The sequence below is a fragment of the Salarias fasciatus genome, chromosome 13 (assembly GCF_902148845.1).
Source record: "Salarias fasciatus chromosome 13, fSalaFa1.1, whole genome shotgun sequence".
NCBI lineage: Eukaryota > Metazoa > Chordata > Actinopteri > Blenniiformes > Blenniidae > Salarias > Salarias fasciatus.
This window is the reverse complement of record NC_043757.1, coordinates 26,470,280-26,497,078: the sequence shown is the minus strand read 5'-3', so window position 1 is coordinate 26,497,078 and position 26,799 is coordinate 26,470,280. Positions and strand designations below refer to the sequence as shown.

General features: G+C 43.3%; 2 protein-coding genes across 4 annotated transcripts; both read right to left on the bottom strand.

Moving 5' to 3' along the window:
* Positions 1 to 460: 460 nt before the first annotated feature.
* Positions 461 to 24,943, bottom strand: LOC115398968 (E3 ubiquitin-protein ligase TRIM21-like). 3 transcript variants are annotated; one of them, XM_030106048.1, is made up of 4 exons: positions 24,831 to 24,943; positions 17,010 to 17,174; positions 14,192 to 15,685; positions 461 to 1,973 (listed from the first exon to the last, which is right to left on the bottom strand). In XM_030106048.1, the coding sequence occupies exons 3-4, from the start codon at positions 15,674 to 15,676 to the stop codon at positions 1,818 to 1,820; spliced, it is 1,641 nt and encodes a 546-aa protein (XP_029961908.1). In that variant the 5' UTR covers positions 15,677 to 15,685; positions 17,010 to 17,174; positions 24,831 to 24,943; the 3' UTR covers positions 461 to 1,817. The 3 variants fall into 3 exon arrangements, with proteins under 3 accessions (XP_029961908.1, XP_029961909.1, XP_029961910.1); XM_030106049.1 differs by lacking the exon at positions 17,010 to 17,174 and having other exon boundaries at positions 462 to 1,973; positions 24,831 to 24,906; XM_030106050.1 differs by lacking the exon at positions 461 to 1,973 and having other exon boundaries at positions 13,162 to 15,685.
* LOC115398972 (E3 ubiquitin-protein ligase TRIM47-like) lies at positions 1,972 to 4,251 on the bottom strand. The gene is made up of 2 exons (XM_030106054.1): positions 4,142 to 4,251; positions 1,972 to 3,467 (listed from the first exon to the last, which is right to left on the bottom strand). Exon 2 carries the CDS (start codon positions 3,456 to 3,458, stop codon positions 2,142 to 2,144), a length of 1,317 nt encoding a protein of 438 aa, XP_029961914.1. The 5' UTR covers positions 3,459 to 3,467; positions 4,142 to 4,251; the 3' UTR covers positions 1,972 to 2,141.
* Positions 24,944 to 26,799: the final 1,856 nt, after the last annotated feature.

The following is a 26,799-nucleotide window of genomic DNA, read 5'->3' as shown; positions in this document are numbered from 1 at the left end:
ACACGCAACATCTGGCCCGTGAGCCGGGGAAAAAGAAAAACTTTAGGCCGTGAACTCACCCGTGCACAGCCCTGTACCGAACCGAACGGCCCGTATCGAAACAGTTCAATACAAATGCATGTATTGTTACACCCCTAGCAAGAACCATGCAAAATTATAATATAACAGTGGCGCAACCACACAGTGGTGAGCAGCTTTCACACAAAGCAATCAAGAGAGATAGATTGGCCAAACACATTGACATTCTGCCCCAGAAAACTGCTCCAGGCAGGACCATACCTCCACCTGGCCCCACCCTGGACCAGGATTACGTGGGGACTGTAGGCTCAGCTGAAGGACAGCCATCTCCCAATACCCGGTCAGCCCAGTTTGCACACCCACCCATCGTGCCATCCCAGTCACAACAGCCCCGTGAATACACACCCACATACACATCCATCTATCTATCCACTATCTCCCACACACATAGTCTCATTCTCCATTGTCTATAAAATGGAGAGGATTCTGCCCTGCCAGCGTGTGGCTGGAGCCCCACGACCATTACCCAGAGCCACCCAGGCAACTGGCAGGGCCTTCACCAGGCCACCACAAGGCTCCACCCCCACCTATCCAGCTGTGCCCCAGGAGGTGGTATCACCACCCCAGTCCCCCCAGTGGGATGTTTTCCTTAAAGAAAATTAGGACACGAACACAGAATGAATCAGGCAGAGTCAATGATACTTGCAAGGAGAGGAGAATCCGTTCGCCCAAGAGCTCACTTCATTTCACTCTGTCTGAGCAAAGTTTTCTCTCAGCTTTTATTCACAAACTCAGGGTGGGGCTTACAAGTATTTGTTGGGATAGCATTGGTTTCAACATCCTGCTTGAATAGAAACAATGCAACAGATGCATCAGTGGCAACAGGAAAAGGGTAACACACAGATAAGATGCTCCCAGTCAGCATTTTGAAGAATGCAGGCAGATCGCTCATCCTGCTGAGTCAACTTTCAGTTTCCTGTGCATGGTCACTACAACATTTAACAATGAATGCATTTAGCAATGATAATCAAACAGAATATTTCCAACAGCCAAAGACCAAGCAGTTGAGCACCACAGTCGTACCCGTCCGGGCCAAGGCAGGATGCAAGTGGAGGGTACTGGGAGGACCCCTGAACAGCAGCTCCACCCCCTGAACCCCGTGAAGTGTTGAATGTATGTTTGGGTGTGTCTGTCTTTAAGGGAGGGTGTGTAACGTGCGTCCAGTGCAATATAAAATTGAGGGGTACCTACGGCCCGGGCGCCCCACTGCTGTCAAACCACAGAATTCCAACGATTGGCTGTTCTACGGTTTATTCTCAAGTAGATGAGACTTGTCATGAACATGGGCTCTATTTTCATTTCTCACCCTGCCACAGAGCTAAAAGGCTTCAGGAATGCTTTGAGGAACACAACAACCACTTTGAAAAGTTGACTTGGCCTCTGAATTCCCCACATCTCACTCAGTGGACAAACAAGTCTGATCCAAGAAGCTAACAGCTCACAAGTCAAAGGAGTCAAAGGACCTGCTGCTCCATCCTGGTGCCAGGTAAACCAGCAGGTCTTCAGAGGTGTAGAGGAGTCCATGTCTCAGTGGGTCAGGGCAGCTTCAGCACTTCATATTAGGGAAGTGGACATCATGACTGATTGGTCTGGATTCATTCAAACAATGGTCCAATAATCAAAGACTGAAGAGAAGAATGTGAGTTTAGTGCAGACTGAACATCTGGATTTGATCAAATCAATCAGAGTCAATCTTTTACTTTCCAACAAGCTCATTAATTGTTGGTGAATCTTCCTCATCAGACAGTTTGATTGACAGGACAGATGATCAGAGGAGCAGAGTTTTTACCACCATAATTAACACAGGGACAGAAATATGGGAGGAGTTTCTCAGTGAAGCAGCAGCCAGTGAAGGAGTAGATCAGAGCTGCAGCAGCTACATCATAAAAAGAGACCAGACCCTCCTCATAATCCACAAACACCCCCACCTTCTCAGGAGCAGAACTCAGAGACAGACGTACTGCAGGGCCTGTATCAGCTGAGTACTGATTTCCATTTCTCAGACATATAGACCAGAAACCTTTATCGGGCCTCAGTGTGATCTTTCCCTTCCTGTTGATGGACTATTTGCTCACTCCGAAATCCCATTTAGTCTTTCCTTTAACCTCAACCTCAAAGTAAATTTTACCTGAAGAGAAACTCTGTTTACCTAAAACACAGGGGCAACAATCAAATCTCTCTGGGTTGTCTTGAAGGTTCTTCCTCACATCACCACAACTCACTTGTTTTCCATCATCAGACAGGATGAGTTCAGGATGAGCTGTATCAGGATCAAGAGTCACATCCACTGCAAACTGCTGCTTCCTCTTCAGATCAGCCTCAAACAGCTTCTTCATCTCTTTGCTGAGAGTCTCCTCCAGCTGAGCCACAGCTCTCACCACAGTCCCCTCATATGATGATGGACGGACGCTGACCTGTGTCCAGTCCTTGGTGGGTGGAGCAGCTTTCAGGGAGGAGAAGCCTTGGAGGAGGTGGAGGTGGTCTTCAGAGAGGAAGAGCTGCTCCACCTCCGAGCTCCTCTTCATCAGCTCACAGATCTCCTCTTCCAGATCTCTGATGAGACCTTCAGCCTGTTTCTCTCTGGCTTCCTCTTCCTCCTCCATCCTCTCCATCAGCTGCTTCAGGCCTCTCTCAACACACTCCTTCAGAGCAGTGAACACCTCAACACCTTCTGCTTTCTCTCTGTCTGCAGCAGCTTTACTCCTCTTCACACACTCTCTGATCTCCTTGATCTTCACTCGTCTCTCCTGGATCATCTGCTGCATCTCAGCCTCTGTCTTCCTCAGCTCCTTCTTCTTTCCTTCACATTCTTCACTCAGAGGAACAAACTCGTGGTTCCTGTGCTCTAAAACAGAGCACATCATGCAGACACATGTCTGCTCTCTCTGACAGAACAGCTCCAGAGGTTTATGGTGCTTCAGACACATCCTGCCTTCCAGGTTCTCCACAGGCTCCATCAGCTGATGTTTCTTCAGGCCTGACACTGTCAGATGAGGCTCCAGATGAGTCTGACAGTAGGAGACCAGGCACACCAGGCAGGACTTGAGGGCCTTCACTTTGGTTCCAGTGCAGACGTCACAGGGAACTTCTCCTGGTTTGGCAGCTTGTTGCTCTGAGCTGCTGCTGGCTTTGAGTTCAGCTTCAAGTCTGAACTGAGAAACCATCTCAGAGAGCAAAGTGTTGACGTTGAGTTCAGGTCTTGTTCTGAACAGTTTGTTACACAGGGGACAGTCACAGATGACCTTGGTGTTCCAGTGCTGAGTGATGCACTGGTTGCAGAAGTTGTGTCCACATGGTGTGGAGACTGGATCAGTGAACACTTCCAGACAGATGGAGCACAGAAACTGATCTTCAGAGCGCAGATTGCTGGCAGCAGACATCTTCACACACTGAGGACAACATTGATTGAAGAGACTGTTAAATACTTTGATTGTCAACAATTCCACAGTTTCACATGACTTTATCTGACTGGAGTCAATCACTGATCTCTACACATACTGGATGGTACATTAACGTCAGGCTGGGAGCTGAAGCTGCAGGTCATTGTTCACCCTGTTGGCATTTCTAAGATCAGACTGAACAGAAAGTCTTGAAGAACCTGCTGGTCTAGTTGTAAATATATGAGTGAGTAGGAGGTTTTGACGTGATCTGTTGTCAAACTGAACTCTGAATCATTGCATTTTGAACTCAAACACATTTTATTTGGTCATAATCATGCTCAGAGTGACCTTTTCCGTCTTTAGGTCCAACTGTGATGTGTCGCTCAAAGTCTACTACACTGTAGAAACCAGGTATAATAAGCTTTGTCAACAAGGAAGTGGAAAGATTTTCAATTCCAATCTGACTTCTTCTTCAAATAATCATCAAAAACATCATCTCTGTTCATTGACTCTATTTAGTTCATCATCATTATATCATATTCACAGCTTACATACATCAGTTTTAGTCACTCACACCCTGAACAGGAGGTGAAAAGTGGAGCTGTCTGGACAAAAGAGGACGTTTGTTCACCTTCTTCATCAGTTTCCTGAGAGTCAGTATCAGTGTGATCAGCTGTACTCACCAGTGTTGGAGTCAGTGTCTGAAAGTCCAGATGAACTCAGGTTAGATTTCTTACAGAGAAACTCTGAGACGTGTCTGAACTGCAGCTCTGGCTTTAACTTTCTCTTTCACTTCCTCAGTGTGACGTTGTGCAATGCTTTGTTGTGCTATATTGTGTTACACTACACCATGCACTGTGTTGCGCTCGATTTTATACTACGCTCGTTATTCTGCATGTGATTGTTTATTTTCAACAAACCTTTTTTTTCATTAATTTCATCATGAAATGTTCCTTTCCAGCTGCAGTGTCACCATTTTTGTCGTTGTTTTGGTGTTTCTGCTGTTCTCCCATGACTCCTCTCCCTTGTGTGTGTGTGTGTGTGTGTGTGTGTGTGTGTGTGTGTGGTGGGCAGAGTCTCTGTGAAAGACTCTGGCTGAGCTGCACACCTGAGATTCATCAACACCCAGTGGAAAGACTCCAAGTCAAGGCTACTTTAAACCACTTTGAAGAGCTTTGTATAACAGTTGGTCCCATGATTCCTGCACATTTCACTGCTTTAAAAGAAGCCCCAGGGTGAGGTGGATCCAGCCTTGTGTCAGGTGACGTGGTCCCGGGTCAGGTGGATCTGGTCCATGATGGCTCCTCGACATTCTGGCCCCGCTTGGACCACTTGGAACCTCAGCAGAGCAGGGACCAGCGGGAACCATGAGAGTATCTGGTATGACTACGCGCAGCGCGAGCGGCTGTCTGGTCATGTGACCAGATCATGCAGCTTCAGTCTTCCTAGGTTTCCACTGATTGGGTCAAAATAAATTAATTGTACTGGTTGACCAAACTTCAGGGGTGGAGAACATTACAATAAAATTATAAAGCAATTACTGGTTTGATCAGGCGGCACCTGGTCACATGATCTAGTCACATGACCAGACAGCCTCTCGTAGCTCAGCTCCTCGGTTCAAACAGAACGTCAAACATAAAGCTCCAGGTCCATTATCCACCTCTAACCTGTCAGTCACCATAATCACACAGTTTGTCCTCCAGTCTCCCGCCTGCTACCTGAGGAGAAGCGGCGCACGAAAAAAACTGCAAATCGTCGCGCTGCAGCAGACATCGTGATGAAAAAAATTAAAAGAGGCTTTTGGCCGAGTTGGTAAGCAGCTTCCAGTCAAGTCGGTACCGACCAACTCGGCCACTTGAGAGCCCCCCCACCCCCCACCCCCCCGACTTGACTAGATGGCGACTTGACTGTATCCCGGGGCGGTGCCGAGTTGGGCAGGGCCGACTTGGATTGGTGCCGACCTGACTGTATCCCTGTCAGAGGAACATACATTTATCACAAGTAAACAACAGCGACAGACAGATATTACTGGAATCATTAAGATCAATCAAAATCTCCGTTTCCATGGTGATGGAGGACGCACAGCGGCGTATAACTCTGTGAGCTTTCATTTTTCTCATTTTTCAAATAATTTGTCATTCTCATAAAGTATATAATGCATATTAGTGTAATGACTGTGATGCAAACTTCCTGTTATAAATGTAGAAACCCAGTATGTCTGAGGTTGCAGACCGCGGTCGGAGCTGCTCTTTTCAAGATGAAACAAAACTATGTTTGTTAAAATAGATCATGAGGAAAATATGAATTGGATTTTTGCTCCGTTTTGGCTTCCATACCTTCTTCCTCCCTTTCTATGAGAATAAAACAACTTTCAGAGGAATATACAGGGTAGTTTTGATCCATGAACATGATCAAGGTAAAGTTAAATCTGTTTTCACCAACGTCATGAAAATGTGTTGCTGATCAACTCAACAATATATTAATAATAAAATTCGTTCTTCTGAGCAACGTATTCAGGAATGCAGTTTAGCAGGCCCTCCCTAACTGATTAGCAATTCCAGGCTCCACTCAAGCAGCTGGATTCAAATATCAAGGATATTCATGGACTTCCTGAACTTGACCAAAGTTCCCTTTATCTTGATGCTTTTTCTCCTCTTCTTCTTATTTCAGTTCCAGAGGGAAAGGGCCTTTACTGCCACATGTTGCCCCTCAACTTTCTCCTGGGATGTGCACTGTGCATGTGCACTGCAGATAGTGGTGCAAAGTAACTAAGTACAAATATTTGTTATTGTATTTAAGTAAATTTTTCTTTTTGCTTGAGTGAAAAATACAGAGCATATTTTTACTTTCACTCCAATACATTTTGCTACTTTTACCTGTACCTTCTGCTCCACTACATTTTACACATAAAGTGTGGGAGAAAGTCGCCGCCCAGGGTTCTGCTCTTCAGCAGAGAAAGTTGTGGTCAGTCTGAACGCCACTCTTCTTCCTTGTTAGTTTTCCAGACTTTTTTCCAAACCCAGACACAGCACCATCTACTGTCTGTGTCAGTGTAAATAACACCAATTGTTTTGTGGCAGGGTGGGGGATTCTCTCTCCTCTCTCCCTCTTCTCTCTCTCCTCTCTCAATTTTTAATTCAATTCAAAGAATCTTTATTGGCATGAGAAACATACATTCACATTGCCAAAGTGTTACATAGAAAACACACAATATAAGCAGTTTAAAACACTTCACTGGAATGCAAGACACTGCAATTATTATAAAATAAGAATGGAGATTAAATAGAATAGAAATATGTAGTCTCTTTGTACTTCCGACATGCTGAAAGTACAAGTGTGCAGTAGGGGTGTAAAGTGATCACAGTGATACTATTTTTATATACAGATGCAGGACCAGTTCCATGTGCTTGCACACAGCCTCATTCACAGAATGGAGATGGTCTTGGTTCTGGTTCTGGTCCTGGTCCCGGTCTGTCCTCCTCCTCGGGTTCATGGAGGTTTCAGTTTTTCAGTTCTTTTCCTGTCACAGCCGTGCACAAACCTGGCTGCTGTGTTTACACACTGCTGTACTTCCCCGAGCAGGTCTGGCAGTTTGAGCATGTCAGGCCTGCTCTGAAAGTCAGTGTGTGTGTTTGTGAAGAGGGGGAAGTAGGGGTCCCTGAGATCCTGGTACAGGGGGCAGGCGGTCAGGAAGTGCAGCTCGGTCTCCACCTGACCCTGAGTGCAGTGGGGGCACAGTCTGTCTTCTCGGGGGGTCCAGGTCTGTCTGGTGGCCAGGTTGTGCTCGCTGAGCCTGTACCTGGTCCAGGATCCTGAGCTGTGGGTCGGTCACCGTGCTCAGGGATTCTGCCACCGTGTGTTTTCTGTTTAGGGCCGAATATGTTTCCAGTTTGCTCTGGTGTTTAATGGATTCTGTCCAGTGGTTCAGGTGTTTCTCTCTCTGTTTCTTTATAATTTGGTTGGCTCTGATTGGCTGTCTGTCTGGTGGCTCTGCTTGTGTTTGTGGGAAGAGTCCCAGAACCAGCTGGCTGAGGGGGCATGTGTTTCCAGCCCGTCTGTGGGTGAGGGCTTTGTAGTGGAGAGCCCAGATAGCAAAATTCCTTTGGCCCACATCCGGCCCATGCCTGACATGTTCATACGGCCCACATACCGCATGGAATGATGGCACTTGGGAGGGCCGGTCCTATTTGCCAAAAGAGGGCCACAACCAAGCCTTCACAATGCCAGATGTCAACCAAAAACAGGCCAAATAAACCAGCACTCAACCGAATTTGGGCCATTAGCAAAATTCTTTTGGCCCATATGGCCCATCTTCTGGTTTAGCCACAGGAATTCGCCAAAAAAATTTGAAAACAAAAAGCGGCAACGCTGATTGGCTCAGCCGTTTCACGACCGAGTGAAATCCCCTTCTATGGGCTCCTGCCCGGACTGAGCCCAACTCCAAAATCCAAAGGCGGATGAGGAGTGGGCGGGGCTGGTTTAAGAGGCAAATCACTGCAAGAGAAGTCGTTACATCTACAGCAGGGGTCAGCAACCTTTCTGTCATGGAGTGCCAGTTTAAAATTTTCTCATCAATGTGTGTGCCATTATCAACTAAAACACAAGTTAACACACAAAATGCAAAAAGATTTCCAACATACCTGGAAATTTATTCCATTCAGATTTGGCACAAACAATCAAAGATTTAAAGATGTTTTCTCTGTTATTCACTCCAAAAAGTGCTTTCATAAACTTTGTGCTTTGTGCTCCGCATGCCGATGTTCGGATTCACTGGTGCCTGTGTTAACTTGTGAGCAATAGATGACTGAGACTTGTAGTCATTCTAGCGAACGTCGGTTATCTGCAGTTACAGAGAATGTATAAGTTTAACGTCTTTTGTGAGTCTTACTTTAACAACTGCTGTTATCAGCATATAGTTACACAGAATTCCACTGTCACTCGTTAACATGGGAACCAGTTAATCCATAACACCAGCCGGACGATCGCTCGTATTCTGCTGCGGAGCTCTTTATACAACTCGCTGTTGCGCGATTTGCTTGCATCTCGCCTCTCCAGTGTTTGTTCTCTCAGGGTTTTGATTAACAAAAGTGTTTTTCGACCACCGTCGTGTTCTTCTGCTTGTTTTTGACTGTCCTGCTTCCCGTTTACTGCGCACGTCATCACGTCACTGCGTACGAGGGAACGCATGCGGAACAAATAACCCCCCTTTTTTTCCAATCCGCTGTCAGGAGACACTGAGCGGATTATCCATCGGTGTACGCCACCTCGACAATCGTTTCCGAAATACAATCCGCTCCGAGTGAAGCGGATCCACTCGGGGGTTTACGTCAAATCAAATCAAATCAAATCAAATTTTATATAGCACTTTTCATATTTATAAAAACAACGCAAAGTGCTGAACAGTAAAAACAGTCATAAAAAAAAAAAAACATGCCATCAAACAGTATGCACCACATGCACACGCACATGCACACGCACACACACACACTGGTTGGTATTTCTATCCTTGTGAGGACACTCATTGACATAATGCATTTCCTAGCCCCGAACCCTGACCCTAACCCTAACCCTAACCCAAACCACAATGCAGCCTAACCCTAAAGAAATGTTTTTGACCTTTTAATTTTTTCAGTAACAACAACATGGTCAAGAAAACACTGTTTCCCCTCATTAGGACTGGAAAAAGGTCCCACAAGGCACATCGTGCAGGTTTTCCTATGCTTGTGGGGACATTTGGTCAAGCGAGAGCAAGAAGCTCCAGCTTCATACTGCTCTAGTTCCTGTCATTTTTCTCTGCATTTCTTAATCGCCTGCTGACATAGGCTATCACAAGATTTTTGCCCTCCTGTGCCTGACAGAGAATGGCACCGAACCATAAACTGCTGGCGTCTGTCTCCACAGCAAATGGAAGGGAAAAATCAGGATAAGCCAGTAAAGGTGCACTGATAAGTCCATCTTTGAGTTGATCAAAAGACTGTTGACATGCTGGTGTCCATAAACTGTCAAACATGTCCTCAGCCTTGGCTGGGTTGTTCTCTTTCACACAAACATTAACCACATCATGTAAAGGTCCTGCCCTCTGGGAAAATCCCTGCAGAAACCTCCTGTAGTAACTGCAGAATCCTAGAAATGACTGGAGGTCCCTTACAGTGGTAGGTGTCGGCCAACCTGTCACTGCAGCTAGCTTTCCTGGATCTGTGCCTATTCCCTCAGCTGAGATTTGATGACCACGAAAACACACACTTGACTGCAGGAAATGACATTTTTCCACCTTGACCTTTAACCCTGTCTCTCTGAGTCTCTGTAACACTGTTTGAAGTCGTGTCAAGTCATCGTAAAATGTCAGTGAGTAGACCAGTATGTCATCCAAATATACAAGCATGATCTGGAAAACTAAGTCACTCTTCATGGCCTGCATGAGCCTTTGAAAAGTTGCCGGCCCATTGCAAACACCAAAGGGCAGTTTGGTGTACTCAAAGAGCCCAAATGGAGTGGTGAATGCAGTCTTGTGCCTGTCCTTCTCATGTACTGCCACCTGGTGGTAACCACTGGCAAGGTCAGTGGTCGAGATTACTGATTACATGTCCTAAAATGTAATCTGTAATGTATTACCTTGGATTACACGGGTAAAGTAATGTGTTCTAAACAGGTTTGGATTACTTGTAGCTGACCTCTAATCCGTCTAGCAGAGTGGTTCCAAAATGTTTGTGTCGATTTCACACCAAAGGACAAGTAAGAATCTCAAGACACCTGTTGTGCCAAATAGTCTTTATAACACATGTTATCACTCATGTCTTTTAAAGCATCTGTAAATTTGCATTTGATTAATGCCAAATAAAATAGGACAAAATCAGCTACATTACTGATGAAATATTTGTGAAATATTTCACAAAATAACTTATATTTTCATCAAAACTGACCGCATGTTGGTTGTTTTACTGTCTGCTCGGAATTTTGCAGTGATTTTCAAGTCACAAGTCAGTCTCAAGTCTTGCCCTCGAGGCTCAAGTCAAGTCTCAAGTGCTGCATTTTCACTTTCTTTTTCAGTGCATTTTCTCTTTTTTTCTGGATTAGCTTTGATGCTACAGCTTTAAAAATGTCTGCACTGTTATGCTTCACTCCATCCACTCTTGGCATGACATCCATTTCTTCTTGTTTCCGGGCAAGTCAAATACTTGCCACAAGCCGCCATCTTGGAATATTGGATCTTTGCGAGGGAAGGAGCAAGTGCAGTGCAAGTATTCAAGGTTTGAATGAAGAAACATCTCATTCCCTGGATTATGAGCCCTCTATACCCCTTTAATTATGCTCAAAACATCATTTTTGTTTCGATTTTTTGTTCTGATGATGCTAAATGCGATCTGATGCTTCAGTTTTCTTGGAATTTCACTTACAAAAGTCTGAGTTCATTATTTTTTTCCTGTTCAAAGCTCCTTTGCATTCTCTGTAAAAACACATTTAAGTAGAACTTCTTTGGCCTCAGAGCCAGTCCACACTAACCCAAGTATTGAAGAACCATCATCATGATCACTTCTAGACTGATCATACCTGAAGAGTTCAGGTATACTTTACTGTTTCTACTTCAGAGAAACACTTTGCAGGCAAATACACAGACTTTTAACTTAGACTCAGAACAAATAGAGTATCTTCAAAACTACAAGGGCTGCATGAATAATTTTGGTGACAAAAGGAATCAAACACCTGTGAGACTGCTCCAGAAGAGTCAGAATAAACCAAAAATCAACTCAGTTCAGTTAGTCGGGCAACGTCTGATGAGTCAGAGTGTGAAAGTAGAAGGTGAAAAGTGAAAGAGAACAGCTGGAGAGAAGTTTTAGTTCAGGTGTGTCCAGGCTGAGTGTGGAGCCTTTTGGGTGCCATATTCTCAGGAGCCAGACTGTAAAACTGGTTTGATTCCACTGATATATCACTGTGGTTCTTCATCCCATCCAAACACCAGACTGCTTCACTTTAAAGAAGCGCCGTGGAGCCTCAGAGTCTGGTTGGTCTCTTCCACTCAGTTAATTAAGGTAAAAATGATTTACATCAAACTGAAATGTCACATGTTTTATACGTTTCTGAAGCGGGTAGAAAAATGAACTGCTATGAAATCAGGGCATTGTTTTGTTAGTTTTTTTGTTCGGGTGCCACAGAGTTGAACCTTCTCTTTTTGTTTTCTGAATCTCAACATGAAGTAAACTGTGCCTTCATTGTGAGAAAGCCATCGCTTTGCTTTTGCTGTTGGACGTCGACAAGAATAAAAAATTGACGGTTTCACATGATCATCCTCCAGATGGACGTCGTGTCATGTGGTGAGATGTTGTCCTGGTGTGTAGTTTGTGTGACAGTGTTGACGTCTTCTCTCCGACTCTCCAGTCAATCTGAATGAGGCTGGATGGAACACATAGATGGAGCTCAGTGGAGCCGGCTGCTGCAGCTCACTACAGATCGGGTTTCTGCACTACTGACACATTTGTTTTTACAGAAAAGATGTGGTCAGTAATAAATGCATTTACAGAAAGGCCGTGTGGACTTGTAAGCTGGTCTGAGGTCCCACAACGTGGCTCCCTCCTGGAAGGACTTGAATGGAAACGGTTTGAGGGAACAGCTCTGAGATCCAGACGTGCAGGAACACCTGAACTCCACAGGTTCCAGCCATCAGAAAGTCACGTTCCAGTGCTGTTTCCTGAATGAACGCGCAGAGGAAAGTGTGCAGAGAGGGAGCTGAAGCAGGACGGAGCTGAAGGAAACGTGCCGAGAGGCATTCATGTCTGGATGTAAACTGGACAGACTGGAGGTGGAGTGTTCACGGTTGGAATTCTTCCATGTTGTTATAATCACACTTTCTTTGCTCTTTTCAGTGAATATTTATCTGTCTCTGTGCAGGGAGTTTCACAGAGGGCCTTCTCTTGTCTACAATAAACTCACTGGTGTCGTTTGCATCTGTCAGTGTCAGTGAACCATTTCTGAAAAATAATAAATGTTGGAAATAAAAACTCAAGGTGTCTTTGTTTGGTGTTGTTGTTGCAGTTCTTTGCCACCAGATGGAGCCAGCATCTTCACATCACCACTTTGAGCAGGTTGTTCTGTTGGAGGACAGCTGGCAGTGGGAATGCAGCAGAAAGAAATCCCAGATTCCTCAAACATTTAGTCAACTCAAGTTAACTAGCTGTGTATAACCAGCTCTTCTTACAACCTCTGCAACAACAGGTCAACCTCCTGCCTCCGACCCGACCTTCCCTCACCTGCAGCCAGAGAGACCCACCTATTAAAAATCATTCACACAACACAACTATTTCCCCTGTGAAATCAGACATTTGAGTCAAAGATGTCAAACAACGACATTTTTTCCAGTAGAGAAACAAAGACTTTTCTCTGGGTAAAAACCTTCTTTAGTGAGTAAAACAAAACAACACAGCCGCCAGTGGCTGATGGAAGATTTTCAATCGCATTGTTAGTTTTTGTTTACATGTGTTTGAACACCTCTACCGACTGTCGGCTGTGGTCATTTTTTTTAAATACTTGGATCCAGTTTTACTGTATTTGCATTTTCATGTCAATTAGATCAGTATCTTTTGTTCTGGGTGACATAAATTATGTTTTTGTGTGCAAGATATTAGGTTGGAATAATTATTTTATGAATATAATAAAGATTATAAATTAAGTGACTATAAAAATAAAAAAAAAACACCAGTGAACAAACATCGACATTTCATTACATTTTTATTGAAAATATCCATTAAACATTCTCACAGCTGCTGGAAGAAATAAATGAACTTTCAGGATAATGAGTCTAAAACATGTTAACTTGAGTTCAGATGAAAGATTGATCCAAACTGAAGAACAACTGTGACCAAGAAAAACACCAAACACAACAAACATCTGCTGATGTGAAGGAAGCATCACAAGAAGAAGATCTGTGAAGAATTGTTGAGCTGCATGAAGCTGGAAGAAGACACAAAGTCGTCTGAGAGATTTGAGACATTTAGCAGTCCACAGTGAGACAAATGATCAAGCTGCTAGTTCCTACAACAGCCCCTGAACTTCTGCTGGAGAAAGAGGTGGAGAAGATGGATGGATGGTGTTTGTCACATGGATTGTATTCAGTCCTTCTGATTCTCCTTCCTTCTTCCTTTTCATTTCTCACCCTGCCACAGAGCTAAAAGGCTTCAGGAATGCTTTGAGGAACACAACAACCACTTTGAAAAGTTGACTTGGCCTCTGAATTCCCCACATCTCACTCAGTGGACAAACAAGTCTGATCCAAGAAGCTAACAGCTCACAAGTCAAAGAAGTCAAAGGACCTGCTGCTCCATCCTGGTGCCAGGTAAACCAGCAGGTCTTCAGAGGTGTAGAGGAGTCCATGTCTCAGTGGGTCAGGGCAGCTTCAGCACTTCATATTAGGGAAGTGGACATCATGACTGATTGGTCTGGATTCATTCAAACAATGGTCCAATAATCAAAGACTGAAGAGAAGAATGTGAGTTTAGTGCAGACTGAACATCTGGATTTGATCAAATCAATCAGAGTCAATCTTTTACTTTCCATCAAGCTCATTAATTGTTGGTGAATCTTCCTCATCAGACAGTTTGATTGACAGGACAGATGATCAGAGGAGCAGAGTTTTTACCACCGTCATTAAAACAGGGACTGAAGTATGGGAGGAGTTTGTCAGTGAAGCAGCAGCCAGTGAAGGAGTAGATCAGAGCTGCAGCAGCTACATCATAAAAAGAGACCAGACCCTCCTCATAATCCACAAACACCCCCACCTTCTCAGGAGCAGAACTCAGAGACAGATTAAGGGTTTTGTTCTCACAGGCTGAGTATTGATTTCCATTTCTCAGACATATTGTCCAGATACCTTTATCAGGCCTCAGTGTGAACTTTCCCTTCCTGTTGATGGACTCTTTGCTCACTCCTAAATCCCATTCAGTCTTTCCTTTAACCTGAACCTCAAAGTAAAATTTACCTGAAGAGAAACTCTGTTTTCCTAAAACACACACACAATAATCAAATCTCTCTGGGTTCTCTGGAAGATTCTTCCTCACATCACCACAACTCACTTGTTTTCCATCATCAGACAGGATGAGTCTAGGATTTGCTGTATCAGGATCAAGAGTCACATCCACTGCAAACTGCTGCTTCCTCTTCAGATCAGCCTCAAACAGCTTCTTCATCTCTTTGCTGAGAGTCTCCTCCAGCTGAGCCACAGCTCTCACCACAGTCCCCTCATATGATGATGGACGGACGCTGACCTCTGTCCAGTCCTTGGTGGGTGGAGCAGCTTTCAGGGAGGAGAAGCCTTGGAGGAGGTGGAGGTGGTCTTCAGAGAGGAAGAGCTGCTCCACCTCTGAGCTCCTCTTCATCAGCTCACAGATCTCCTCTTCCAGATCTCTGATGAGACCTTCAGCCTGTTTCTCTCTGGCTTCCTCTTCCTCCTCCATCCTCTCCATCAGCTGCTTCAGGCCTCTCTCAACACACTCCTTCAGAGCAGTGAACACCTCAACACCTTCTGCTTTCTCTCTGTCTGCAGCAGCTTTACTCCTCTTCACACACTCTCTGATCTCCTTGATCTTCACTCGTCTCTCCTGGATCATCTGCTGCATCTCAGCCTCTGTCTTCCTCAGCTCCTTCTTCTTTCCTTCACATTCTTCACTCAGAGGAACAAACTCGTGGTTCCTGTGCTCTAAAACAGAGCACATCATGCAGACACATGTCTGCTCTCTCTGACAGAACAGCTCCAGAGGTTTATGGTGCTTCTGACACATCCTGCCTTCCAGGTTCTCCACAGGCTCCATCAGCTGATGTTTCTTCAGGACTGACACTGTCAGATGAGGCTCCAGATGAGTCTGACAGTAGGAGACCAGGCACACCAGGCAGGACTTGAGGGCCTTCACTTTGGTTCCAGTGCAGACGTCACAGGGAACTTCTCCTGGTTTGGCAGCTTGTTGCTCTGAGCTGCTGCTGGCTTTGAGTTCAGCTTCACGTCTGAACTGAGAAACCATCTCAGAGAGCAAAGTGTTGACGTTGAGTTCAGGTCTTCTTCTGAACCGTTTCTTACACAGGGGACAGTCACAGATGTTGTTGGTGTTCCAGTGCTGAGTGATGCACTGTTTGCAGAAGTTGTGTCCACATGGTGTGGAGACTGGATCAGTGAACACTTCCAGACAGATGGAGCACCGAAACTGATCTTCAGAGCGCAGATTGCTGGCAGCAGACATCTTCACACACTGAGGACAAAATTGATTGAAGAGACTGTTAAATACTTTCATTGTCAACAATTCCACTGTTTCACATGACTTTATCTGACTGGAGTCAATCACTGATCTCTACACATACTGGATGGTACGTTAATGTCAGGCTGGGAGCTGAAGCTGCAGGTCATTGTTCACCCTGTTGACATTTCTAAGATCAAACTGAACAGAAAGTCTTGAAGAACCTGCTGGTCCAGTTGTAGATATGTGAGTGAGTGGGAGGTTTTGAACTTGATCTGTTGTCAAACTGAACTCTGAATCATTGCATTTTGAACTCAAACACATTTTATTGGGTAATAATCATGCTCAGAGTGACCTTTGTCCCTCTTTAGGTCCAACTGTGATGTGTCGCTCAAAGTCTACTACACTGTAGAAACCAGGTATAATAAACTTTGTCAACAAGGAAGTGGAAAGATTTTCAATTCCAATCTGACTTCTTCTTCAAATAATCATCAAAAACATCATCTCTGGACTTCCGGTGGCACTGTGAAGACAATGGCAGCCTAAAGTTTCAGCTCCTGACTGAACTACCAATAATCCCCTTAAATTCAGGAGACTTTCAACCAAAGTGTTTTTCTGTGGAGATAAATGTCAGGGGAAGAAGAAAGGGATCTTAGAATGAAGAAAAAAAGCAAAAAGAAGGACATGGATACTGAAGATACAGACCGCAGCGGCGAAGCTAAGTTAGCAGACACGGTAACATTAGCCTCCATCCGCGACACCATCAACGAAACTATGGCTAAAGCAATGTCTGGATTGCAAAATAATATCTCGAAACAGTTGGCGGATATCGATACGAAGCTGGAGGAAACCGCAGGAAAAATTGAGACGAGTTTGCAAAGACTTGATGAAGCCGAGCGGCGCATCGGAGAGGCGGAAACATTTAACGCGGAAGTGCAGGAGGTTTTAACGCAGATGCAGAAAACCCAGCTGGAACTGAGATCAAAGATCACCGAGCTTGAAGGACATTCACGCCGAAATAATATTCGGATTTATGGCATCAAGGAGGGAGCAGAAGGAACCTCAATGGCCCGCTTTGTGGAAGATTTCATACAGAAAGAACTGAGGGAGAGCATCGGTCTGGACGAGCTGGGCATTGAACGCGCACACAGAGCAGCCGGGGCCAAACCCGCTGAGACGGCACCCCCGAGATCCACGGTTGTTAGGTTCCTGAAATACTCCACCAAGGAAAAGGTTATCAGCTCGGCGTGGAAGAAAAAAATGGTGTTTGACGGGAAACGAGTGTTTTTTGACCACGACTACGCAACAGGTGTGATGGAGAAACGGAGGGAATACATACCAATCAAGAAAGTCCTGAAAGAACGAGGAATCCGATTCCACACCCCGATGACTAAAATGCGTGTCTTCCTGGAGTCGGGGTCTGTCACTTACGAAAACGCAGACAGATGGAGCACCGAAACTGATCTTCAGAGCGCAGATTGCTGGCAGCAGACATCTTCACACACTGAGGACAAAATTGATTGAAGAGACTGTTAAATACTTTCATTGTCAACAATTCCACTGTTTCACATGACTTTATCTGACTGGAGTCAATCACTGATCTCTACACATACTGGATGGTACGTTAATGTCAGGCTGGGAGCTGAAGCTGCAGGTCATTGTTCACCCTGTTGACATTTCTAAGATCAAACTGAACAGAAAGTCTTGAAGAACCTGCTGGTCCAGTTGTAGATATGTGAGTGAGTGGGAGGTTTTGAACTTGATCTGTTGTCAAACTGAACTCTGAATCATTGCATTTTGAACTCAAACACATTTTATTGGGTAATAATCATGCTCAGAGTGACCTTTGTCCCTCTTTAGGTCCAACTGTGATGTGTCGCTCAAAGTCTACTACACTGTAGAAACCAGGTATAATAAACTTTGTCAACAAGGAAGTGGAAAGATTTTCAATTCCAATCTGACTTCTTCTTCAAATAATCATCAAAAACATCATCTCTGGACTTCCGGTGGCACTGTGAAGACAATGGCAGCCTAAAGTTTCAGCTCCTGACTGAACTACCAATAATCCCCTTAAATTCAGGAGACTTTCAACCAAAGTGTTTTTCTGTGGAGATAAATGTCAGGGGAAGAAGAAAGGGATCTTAGAATGAAGAAAAAAAGCAAAAAGAAGGACATGGATACTGAAGATACAGACCGCAGCGGCGAAGCTAAGTTAGCAGACACGGTAACATTAGCCTCCATCCGCGACACCATCAACGAAACTATGGCTAAAGCAATGTCTGGATTGCAAAATAATATCTCGAAACAGTTGGCGGATATCGATACGAAGCTGGAGGAAACCGCAGGAAAAATTGAGACGAGTTTGCAAAGACTTGATGAAGCCGAGCGGCGCATCGGAGAGGCGGAAACATTTAACGCGGAAGTGCAGGAGGTTTTAACGCAGATGCAGAAAACCCAGCTGGAACTGAGATCAAAGATCACCGAGCTTGAAGGACATTCACGCCGAAATAATATTCGGATTTATGGCATCAAGGAGGGAGCAGAAGGAACCTCAATGGCCCGCTTTGTGGAAGATTTCATACAGAAAGAACTGAGGGAGAGCATCGGTCTGGACGAGCTGGGCATTGAACGCGCACACAGAGCAGCCGGGGCCAAACCCGCTGAGACGGCACCCCCGAGATCCACGGTTGTTAGGTTCCTGAAATACTCCACCAAGGAAAAGGTTATCAGCTCGGCGTGGAAGAAAAAAATGGTGTTTGACGGGAAACGAGTGTTTTTTGACCACGACTACGCAACAGGTGTGATGGAGAAACGGAGGGAATACATACCAATCAAGAAAGTCCTGAAAGAACGAGGAATCCGATTCCACACCCCGATGACTAAAATGCGTGTCTTCCTGGAGTCGGGGTCTGTCACTTACGAAAACGCAGACCAAGCCGCTGAGGATCTCTGAGCGAGGGGTTTCCCTATAACACCGAGACCCGAGGTGCAGAGAGACGCACCGCTACCGGGCCGCCGCTGGGAGATGACGAGGAGTAGCCGTCGCGGTGGTGAGTACCAGCAGAAGATCCGAGACAGGCTCCGTGGATTTTCCCGACAGACCGAACCGGACAGTGAGGATCGTTAAGCCACCACCTTTTGCGGTTTACTCATTTGAAAGAGAACTATATAAGAAAATGTGACTACCCCTTTTGGGTATTATTGTAATTGATATTTAAAAAACGAACAAACAAAAAAAATCTATTACTTAAACGCCGTTGGGACATTTTAATGGACATTTTCTGATTGAATCCGGCTTATTTTGATTTAAGAACTCGGTAGTCAGTCTACGGATGCTGATGGGAGCCACCCACACAAACTACCTGAGGGGGGCCCGCCACCCTGTGGCTGGAACACCCCCCTACACAAGAGGCTCACGAACAGTCTCTTTGATGGACGCCCAGTTTTTCATTTATCTTTTATTTTTCTGTTCTCACTGTTGCAGCCGTTCTGTGCTGAATGTTCAGAGACATTGTTTATTGTTGAGGATCACGAGCATGTTTTTGAGGGAACTGTTGTTAATATATGGCTCATAAGGAATTTAAGGTTATCTCCCTGAATGTAAATGGTCTGACTAACCCTATTAAGAGGAGTAAAGTTATTTCAAAGATAAAGAGAGAGAAGGCAGAGATTATATTTTGGCAGGAGACTCATCTAACAAATCAAGAGCATGAAAAAATAAAAAAAATGGGTTTTAGACATACTTACTACTCATCATTTAAAACAGGACGCAAGAGAGGCGTTGCTATTTTGATGCCAAATTCTACCCATTTTGAACTTTTGTCAGAAACTAAAGATAAAGAGGGAAGGTTCATCATGGTGAAGGGTAAATTAGATAATAAAGAAGTGACTTTGCTCAATATTTATGCACCTCCAGGTAGCAACAAAGTGCTCTTTAAAAAAATACTTGAGTTGGTTTCTTGTCAGACTGTTGGAATTTTAATTTGGGCGGGCGACTTCAATATGATCTTTAACCCAAAGTTGGATACTACCAGTCTAAAGAGAAAAACCACAAATACTGAAAAATGGCTTTGGAGAAGAGTCCAGGATCTCGGCCTGATAGACGTCTGGAGAGATTTCCACAACCATTCTAGACAATACACATTTTACTCAAATCGACATAATGCCTACACAAGGATCGATTATCTATTCATGCATAATTCTGAGAGACATAGATTAAAAGAATGTGAAATAAGTCAGAGGGATATATCAGACCACTCCCCCATAAACCTGAAATTACACCTGGATATTGGCTATAAGACAACAACGTGGAGATTAAATACCAGCATGCTAAACAATCCTGGGTTTAAAGAAAAAATAAAGAATGAACTAAAAACATACTTAGAGATCAATGATGATGGAAATGTGAATCCAGTAATCCTATGGGACACTGCCAAGGCAGTTTTACGAGGGAAAATTATTTCAGAAACTGCTTATGTGAAAAGGTTGAAAACTCAAAGACTCCAAGACCTGCAGAAACAACTTCTCGATCTCCAACAACTACACAGTACAAACAAAGACCCAAAACTGTTAAAACAAATGAGACCAATTAAACAAGAAATTGACAAGATATACAGTGAACAAGTGGAGAAGAAGCTAAAATTTTTGAAACAGAGACACTATGAGGCAGGCTCGAAAGCCTCCAAAATACTGGCCTGGCGATTGAAAAAACAGCAAACACAAAACACGGTATACAAAATTAGAGACCCTGTTACTAAAAAGATAACGTACAAACTAGATGAAATACAAAAATCATTTGAGAAATACTATCAGACTTTATATACTCAACCTACAATATTCAATGCTCGTAAGGTTGAAGAGTTTCTGGGCGAGCTGGACTTGCCTTCCCTTGGTAAAATACAGAATGACAAATTAATTAAAGAAATATCTCCGATAGAAATTGATAGGGTCATATCCTCCCTGAGGCCATGTAAGTCTTCAGGGACTGATGGATTCCCAGGTGAATGGTACAAATCATTTAGAGAAGAATTGGTACCACTATTAGAGAAAAGTTTCAATTACACCCTAAAAGAGGGAGTTCTCCCTCCATCGTGGAGGGAGGCTACCATATCAATAATCCCAAAAGAGGGTAAGGATTTAACAGAATGTGGCTCATATAGACCTATCAGCGTCTTGAATCAGGATTATAAAATATTTGCAGCTATTTTAACAAGAAGAATGGAGGAGGTGATGCCTGACTTGATTGATGAAGATCAATCTGGTTTTATCAAATGTTGGCAGACCCAAGATAATATAAGGAGGTGCCTTCATATCATTGAACACATAGAGAAGGAAAAACTGAGGGCAATTTTACTGAGCGTGGATGCAGAAAAAGCATTTGACTCAGTGGGATGGCAGTTTCTCTATAAAGTAATGGGAAAATTTGGATTTCATGAGAAGTTTATCACGAGTATTAAAACACTATATACAGCTCCAATGGCCAGAATCAAAGTGAATGGTGGTTTGTCCAACTCAATACATCTGCAGCGAGGCTGTCGCCAAGGTTGCCCAGCCAGCCCACTACTTTTCAATCTGTTTATAGAACCGCTTGCTCAAGCCATTAGACAAGATCTGGATTTGGAAGGTATCATAATAAGAGATACTGAGCATAAAATATGTCTTTTCGCAGATGATGTTTTGGTCAGTCTCAAGAACCCAGAACTAGGAGTTCCTAGACTAATGGATTTGCTACAGGAATATGGAGCCTTGTCAGGCTATACTCTGAACATTGACAAGACACAAGCTTTGGTATTTAACTTCGTTTCATCCCCATTGCTTAAAAATAAATACAGATTTAATTGGGACTCCACTTCCATTAAATATTTAGGTTTGACGTTAACAAAGGACATATCCCTGTTGTATTCTAAAAATTATATACAAATTAACACATCAATAAAAGAGGATCTGGATAGATGGGCCCCTTTACCCCTTGACATTGGAAGCAGAATAATGGTGATAAAAACTAACATTTTGCCCAGATTACTTTACTTATTTCAGTCCCTACCCATACATATCCCAGACAATCAATTTAGAGAATGGGACAAGCTGATTTCTCGGTTTATCTGGAGCAGCAAAGCTCCTAGAGTGAGATATAAAACATTGCAGTTGCCAAAAGCTAGTGGAGGGATGGGCTTACCAAACCTTAAAGACTATTATTTGGCAGCACAGGTAAAACCACTCTTGCTCTGGTGTAACCAGGAATATATCTCAAAATGGAAAGCTATGGAGTTGTCACTGTTAGATCGACCCCTGCAGAGCCTGCTAGGATTACCTCAGACCACTAAACTGTACGACATCCAAAGTCAGTGGGTCAGGCTCGCTATAGATATTTGGTGTAACATAGTAAAACAACTTAACATTCAAAAAGAAATGCGAATCTTAGCATGGCCAGTGTATGATCCAGAGTTTAACCCGGCTGTGGAGTAGTGATGTGTCGTTCGCGAACGTAATGGCTCTATGAGCCGGCTCTTTGAAGTGAACGACGGGAGCCGGCTCCCCACCAATCAGGAGCCGGCTCCCTTCGAGACACTTTTTTTCTCTGTCTGCGCTGCTTCGTGTGCTGAGCAGAGGGGGGAGGGGCTGCAGCCGAGCACACACACACAAACAGCAGCAGCAGCACAGTGAGCACAGGAACGGGTCAAGAGAGGAGAGAGAGTGCAATATGGGGGACAAAAAGAAAGAAAGTAAAAAAGAAATTAGTCATATCAGGAAAAGGAGCCAAATTTGGACTCATTTTAATTATATTGATGGCTCCAAAAGCAGAGTGCATTGTCTGCAAGACCAAAATGTCATATAGTTCCCTCTGAGAGAATCTTCTCTAAACAGGTCAGATAATCACCGATGGAAGAAGCCGAATCAGTCGCTCAAAACTGAGGCACTTGGCGTTTCTAAATGCCAATCTTCAGTAGAGAGTGCTGATTTTTTTCTTTGTTTTACACATTTTAATTTTTATTTATTTTTTTTGGTTTTTCAGGGGTTCTGTGTTGTTTCAGTCTAAATTGGTCAAAAGTTGAATTGTAAATAGATAAAAGTTCTTGTATTTTATAGTTTATTTATAGCATTGAAGAGTTAATATTTGTAATTTTTATTTTGTTGTTTTGAATTTTTTTCAGGGATTCTGTGTTGTTGTTTGACTTAAAATTTGTTGAGTGTATAAAAAGCTAAAATTGTTTGTATTTGAGAATTTATTTTTTTGTAGATCTGTAAATCAGTCTGCCCCAGAGCAGCTGTGGCTACAATAGTAGCTTACCACCACCGAGTATGGTGTGAACAGGTTAATGTGATGTTGCAGTGTGAAGCGCTTTGGGCTCTGTCATGCAGGGTAAAAAGCGCTATACAAGTGTAGTCCATTTACCATTTACCATTTATATTTCGTGTGTTTTTCACGGATCCTGTGTTTCACTTTAAATCTGTTAAGTATAAAAAAGCTAAAAGTTTATTCTTGTATTTCATAGTTTATTTGTTGTTGCACTGAAAAGTAAATATTTGCAATTTACATTTTGTTGTGTCATGTGTTTTTCAGGAATTCTGTGTGGCTTGACTTTCAAGTTACTTAGTATAAAAAAGTTAAAAGGTTAAATTAGTTGAAAGTTCACTGCAGAGTGAAAAAATAAAGGCTATCATAATATAGTAGTATAATACATTTTTTTTATTAATTATTAATTCATTTTGTGCATAACGTTACATTATTATTGGTAATATATCGATTAAAGCAACAAAAAAAAAAATCTGAAGAGCCGTTTGGGAGCCAAAAGAGCCGGCTCTTTTTAGTGAACCGAACTGAAAGAGCCGGTTCCCTAAAAAGAGCCGGAATTCCCATCACTACTGTGGAGGGTGGAGGGTTCGTTCAGAGGGAAAGACAAGGCCTCACAGCTCTGTGTCTGTTGGTGGAGAAGGGGGAACTTATGGACTTTAAAGCCATGTCAAAGAGATATAGCTTAAGCCAACAGGATTTTTATAGGTACCTTCAACTCCGCCACTATTTTAACAAAAATGTAAAAGAACTCCTTCCAGAAAAAATGACAGGTATAAGACAAATGTTCATCAAAGCATATAATGGCAAACTCTCTAAAAAGATCATTGGAGAATTGTACAGGTATATAGTAGAATTGCGAGGCCACTCAACATTTTATGTAAAAACCAAGTGGGAAGAGGAACTAGGAATTGTAATTACTCCTGAACAATGGACAAATATAATTAATACCCAAATTACAACTACAGGTTCACATACATGGAGGGATTTTTCATGGAAAAACTGTATGAGGTTTTTCATAACTCCACAACAAAAGTCTAAGCAAACAGGGACACAACCCAAATGTTGGAGGGGATGTGGTAATGAAAAAGCTAATCACTCACACATATTTTGGGAATGTCCTATGCTTCAAACCTTCTGGGAGAGTGTACATGCTATTATTAAAACAGTCCTATGTTTTGATATTGAATTCACTTCTTTGTCATTTTACTTGGGGGACATGGACCTAAATCTAACCAGAGATGACCGATATCTGCTAAAAATCTTTATGGTTGCAGGTAAAAAGGCTGTAACAAGGAGGTGGCTCAGTGCAGAGCCCCCCAACATCAGCCAATGGATAGCTATTGTTACAAATATCCAGTGCATGGAATGTTTGACCTACAGTTTACGACTCCAAAAGGATAAATATGATGCCATGTGGCGAAAATGGGACCTATACCTCACAACTAGAGATGATAACCTGCTTTGTTCTTAATTTCTGTTTTATTCCACTGCTTGTACAAAGTTATGCTCTTATTCTCACTTGTTATTGTTTTCACTACTGTTCTACATCTTGATTATCATGAATATTTGTATTATTGTTTAAAATTCTAATCCTGTATTATTGTTTAAACTTCTGATTTTTTGTTATTGCTTTTTTGGATAAAAATAAAGTATAAAAAAAAAAAAAAAAAAAACATCATCTCTGTTCATTGACTCTATTGAGTTCATCATCATTATATCATATTCACAGCTTACATACATCAGTTTTAGTCACTCACACTCTGAACAGGAGGTGAAAAGTGGACCTGTCTGGACAAAAGAGGACGTTTGTTCACCTTCTTCATCAGTTTCCTGAGAGTCAGTATCAGTGTGATCAGCTGTACTCACCAGTGTTGGAGTCAGTGTCTGTGGAAGTCCAGATGAACTCAGGTTAGATTTCTTACAGAGAAACTCAGAGACGTGTCTGAACTGCAGCTCTGACTTGAACTTTCTCTTTCACTTCCTCAGTGTGACGTTGTGCAATGCTTTGTTGTGCTATATTGTGTTACACTACACCACGCACTGTGTTGCGCTCGATTTTATACTACGCTCGTTATTCTGCATGTGATTGTTTATTTTCAACAAACCTGTTTTTTTCATTTAATTCATCATGAAATGTTCCTTTCCAGCTTCAGTGTCACCATTTTTGTCGTTGTTTTGGTGTTTCTGCTGTTCTCCCATGACTCCTCTCCCTTGTGTGTGTGTGTGTGTGTGTGTGTGTGTGTGTGTGTGTGTGTGTGTGTGTGTGTGTGTGGTGGGCGGAGTCTCTGTGAAAGACTCTGGCTGAGCTGCACACCTGAGATTCATCAACACCCAGTGGAAAGACTCCAAGGCTACTTTAAACACATTCAGAGGTTTAATTTGATGAGGAACACTGTTTTAGACTGAATTTACAAATTAAATTAAAATGCATCAGTGAAATTTAGTTTTTATCACCTATCATGATGCTCCTGCTGGTGAAAATATCGAGCCACAGCTTACATGATCGTAGAGTTGAAGAGCTTTGTATAACAGTTGGTCCCATGATTCCTGCACATTTCACTGCTTTAAAAGAAGCCCCAGGGTGAGGTGGATCCAGCCTTGTGTCAGGTGACGTGGTCCCGGGTCAGGTGGATCTGGTCCATGATGGCTCCTCGACATTCTGGCCCCGCTCGGACCACTTGGAACCTCAGCAGAGCAGGGACCAGCGGGAACCATGAGAGTATCTGGTATGACTACGCGCAACGCGAGCGGCTGTCTGGTCATGTGACCAGATCATGCGATCATGTGATCAGATCATGCAGCTTCAGTCTTCCTAGGTTTCCACTGATTGGGTAAAAATAAATTAATGGTACTGGTTGACCAAACTTCAGGGTTGGAGAACATTACAATAAAATTATAAAGCAATTACTGGTTTGATGAGGCGGCACCTGGTCACATGATCTAGTCACATGACCAGACAGCCGCTTGTGGCTCAGCTCCTCGGTTCAAACAGAACGTCAAACATAAAGCTCCAGGTCCATTCTCCACCTCTAACCTGTCAGTCACCATAATCACACAGTTTGTCCTCCAGTCTCCCGCCTGCTACCTGAGGAGAAGCGGCGCACGAAAAAAACTGCAAATCGTCACGCTGCAGCAGACATCGTGATGAAAAAAAAAACAGGCTTTTGGCTGAGTTGGAAAGCAGCTTACAGTCAAGTCGGTACCGACCAACTCGGCCACTTGAGAGCCCCCCCACCCCCCACCCCCCCGACTTGACTAGATGGCGACTTGACTGTATCCCGGGGCGGTGCCGAGTTGGGCAGGGCCGACTTGGATTGGTGCCGACCTGACTGTATCCCTGTCAGAGGAACATACATTTATCACAAGTAAACAACAGCTGCAGACAGATATTACTGGAATCATTAAGATCAATCAAAGTCTCCGTTTCCATGGTGATGGAGGATGCACAGCGGCGTATAACTCTGTGAGCTTTCATTTTTCTCATTTTTCAAATAATTTGCCATTCTCATAAAGTATATAATGCATATTAGTGTAATGATTGTGATGCAAACTTCCTGTTATAAATGTAGAAACCCAGTATGTCTGAGGTTGCAGACCGCGGTCAGAGCTGCTCTTTTCAAGATGAAAAAAAACTATGTTTGTTAAAATAGATCATGAGGAAAATATGAATTTGATTTTTGCTCCGTTTTGGCTTCCACACCTTCTTCCTCCCTTTCTATGAGAATAAAACAACTTTCAGAGGAATATACAGGGTAGTTCTGATCCATGAACATGATCAAGGTAAAGTTAAATGTGTTTTCACCAACGTCATGAAAATGTGTTGCTGATGAACTTA